This window comes from Centruroides sculpturatus, unplaced genomic scaffold (genome assembly GCF_000671375.1).
Source record: "Centruroides sculpturatus isolate CEXI.00-Female unplaced genomic scaffold, Cexi_2.0 scaffold355, whole genome shotgun sequence".
Taxonomy (NCBI): Eukaryota; Metazoa; Arthropoda; class Arachnida; order Scorpiones; family Buthidae; genus Centruroides; species Centruroides sculpturatus.
The window spans coordinates 515,991-519,334 of NW_019384632.1; the positions used below are offsets into that span (position 1 = coordinate 515,991).

Genomic DNA, 3,344 nt, shown 5'->3' on the forward strand with positions numbered 1-3,344 from the left:
TCAGTCTCCATAAGGCGGAGAGTTAAAAAAAAAAAAAATCATTAATAGAAATATAAAAGATAAGACAGAAAAATTGCAATTCTGTATTAAAAACATTACGAAATAATAATACATATTAATTTTACAATTTGCAAAGAATAATTTTACGAATATATTTATTTATTTTAATAGACAGACGACGGCTCCCCAAACGGAATGAAATAGAACTATAGTTACCCAATAGCAGAATCTTCTGTGGTCTTCAAATTGATTTGGGAAAATATTATATCAGCCAAGAAGCTATTATGGATTTAATACAAGCGCTAACTTTTTAGAACGTTCATGTCTGCCTCTGCGTTCCTCTGCCTTAGCTGCATCTTGACATGCTATTACTTTTTATGGGATATTTGACTAAAAGATTGAACAGTCGGTGTCTCCAATTCGCTTTGCTTGTCATTGGAGGTAGTGATCTGTTTTAGGAATTATTCTTTTCTACAATATATTTCTATAATGACCTTTCTAATTGTAAGATTTACTGTCTATCCCAATTTTAATATTAAAAAAAAAACTATATATTATATTTTATATATAATTATATTTATACAATTGATCTTTAAAATCTCACCATTAAACAACATATCTTTATTAAATTAAAGTAATTAAAACTTTCAAAATATTTTCATTGTTTACCTATTATAAACTATAATTTATTCAATTAAAGAATGAAATAACTTTAATTTAAAATTATAAAATATGAAATATCTCTCACAAGTTTATCAATATGAGTGTCAAACTGAAAGATTTTACATTATTTAAACTAAATATTACCATATTTACAGTATTATATTAAAATCTACTATATTGATTCAAGGTTATATACGAATGTTATTCTGTTTTACAAATTCATTTCAAACTACTGCTTCGAGCAAAAAAAAAAAAGAAATGTTTTTTAGCTCCGAGGAAAGAAGTTTATTGGATTTGCATTTCGGGAGCTTCCTCGATAAGTATATATACAAAATATATAAAAATTAATTGGATAAGTGATTGACTTTCGACAGTAATATATATATATATATAATTTATCCATAAATTTAACTAAAAAATTGATCTTGTTTAGTAGTTTGGTTTGTTAACATTTAAAATGGTAAATGCTTACACATATTATTTTTAAGTAAAACAAAAAGAATGACAGAACAAAAATAAATGAATTTTTATATCGCAAAAATGCATTGTTTACGTATTTGAACGTTAACGGATAAGTTTCGAAAAGACTGAATTTGCAAAATATTCTATTGCCTGTTTGATGATATATAATTTTGTTATTTATTCTTTCTATAAACACAAAGTTAATTAAGTATTATAAATCTCATAGTAACAATGTTTACTTTTAAGAATTAAATATAGCTTCGTTGCTTAGTCAGGAAAATATGTTGTAATATGCACAAAATGTTTTTTTTTAAATCTTATTTTTAGTTCTTACATGTTATATAAAAGTGAAATTTTGATTAAATGATGTATTCCAATTTCTAATATTCATACAAAACTAAAATTAATAATTCAACAATTTTAATTATAGTATTGTATCCGTGGAATGCAAGCATGTAGTCCGTTAACAAAACATTATTCAGTTGTTACATTGTTAAATTTGTGAAGGATATAATAATAATAAAAAAAATTAAGTCACACAGTATAATTATTAATAACATAAGTTTATGTATAATTAACTGAGATTATTGCACTAAAATGTTAATCATAAAATAAAGATATTGAATNAGAGCTCTCTGGCAACTACTAATATTATTACAATATAAAAAACTGTATTTCTAGATTTTTATACAGTTTGCAGAGCTAGAAATCTGTAAAGATAATATTTTGTAATAAAAATAAATCTGCCCGAGGACTCCCGAATAAAATCTTAGTCTCGAGGTTGTAAAAGACGTGCAGAAATTCTGACATCATTTTTTACTTTATAGTGGTACGCATATGTATAGTGGTACGCATATACTTGAACGATGGATTAAACGGTAAGCGAACTATGCGGGCCCGTAGGGCCTCGAAGGGGCTCTCGCAGTCTTTAAAATGCTACTGTAAAAAGGTATTACGAAAACGCAGAAGATAGAAATAGTCCAGAAAAGAGCTTCAGTATATATAGATACATGGAAGTAATAAATGATATAACTTTATGGCCAACAATATTAATTGAGTCTTACTCAAATATCAATGTCGCTCTTCTAATATTTCTAACTCTTCCCGTTTCTATTGCTTCTAGCGAGAGAAGTTTTAGAGAGTTAAACTTAATAAAAAAATTATTTAAGATCAACTATAGGACAAGAACGATTATCCTATATTTCTATTATTTCAATAGAATACAATATCGTCAAAAATATTAATTATGATGGTGTAATTAATGAATTTGCTGAAATGAAGGCCAGAAAAATTCAATTAAAATAAATCTTATTAAAAATCTATTGTAATATACAGTATTTGTTTTATTATTTTCCCAAAACCAAATAAATTAAGGGGCCTAAATGCAAATTCTTGCACAGGGCACAGGAATGGCTAGTTATGGCTCTGGCGACTGCGGTTGAAAAATCTATAAAACCGCGTTTTCAAGGACATTAAGAGTTCTTGTTCTTGAGTTCATAGTGTTTCTTTCACTGCTTTTTGTGCTTCTGTCCCAAAATCAACGAAAGCAGAGTCGACGGTTTGGAATTGACTTCGACTGCTGACACGTAAGTTCGCCCAGTGTTTCTCGACGATGACCATCCTTTTCAAGTGTGCAGTGCACCCCGGGGACGACGCTCTCCATATCGTTTCACCGGCAGCTCAGCGTTCGTTTAGACCAGGGATGAGCAACACGCGGCCCGCGGGCCACTTGCGGCCCGTTAAACATGTTTATGCGGCCCGCCAAGCATTTTTTAAAATTGAATTTATTTTATCGACTTTCTCCCATCAATATATTGTTATAAAATTAATTATAATAAAATGGTAGTACATACTAAACCGAAACAATTTTTTGTGACGAGTTACTCACTTGTGGGCGACTTGTTCAAACATGCAATACGAACGCGCCGCGTCTCTGCTTTTTTGTGTTTGCTTCTGTCACACAATCAGTCAGACTGGTAAGCGTTAACTAGCAATTTTAGCAATTCTTGTGTTTCTTGAAAGGCGTGAGTGCAATATTATTGTCAAAAAGGTAATATTAGAGTTTTTTTTATTCAAAATTAAGTTTTCCTACAAATTTTTTTAACTTTCAAATTTTTAATCCATAATAGCATGTCGGAAAAGCAAACAAAAAAACGGAAGGTTGCGGATGAGCACAGGCATTTCCAAGAAAAGTGGAAATTTGATTATTTTTTCACTTT

The 3,344-nt window shown here is 29.2% G+C and overlaps 1 protein-coding gene across 2 annotated transcripts in view; it reads left to right on the forward strand.

Moving 5' to 3' along the window:
* Positions 1-205: 205 nt before the first annotated feature.
* Positions 206-3,344, forward strand: part of LOC111625804 — a 49,263-nt gene continuing 46,124 nt past the window's right edge. For both annotated transcript variants that reach the window (XM_023369036.1, XM_023369035.1), the window contains exon 1: positions 206-441. In XM_023369036.1, the coding sequence (XP_023224804.1) occupies positions 363-441 (79 nt within the window). In that variant the 5' untranslated portion in view covers positions 206-362. The remainder of the gene's footprint in view (positions 442-3,344) is intronic.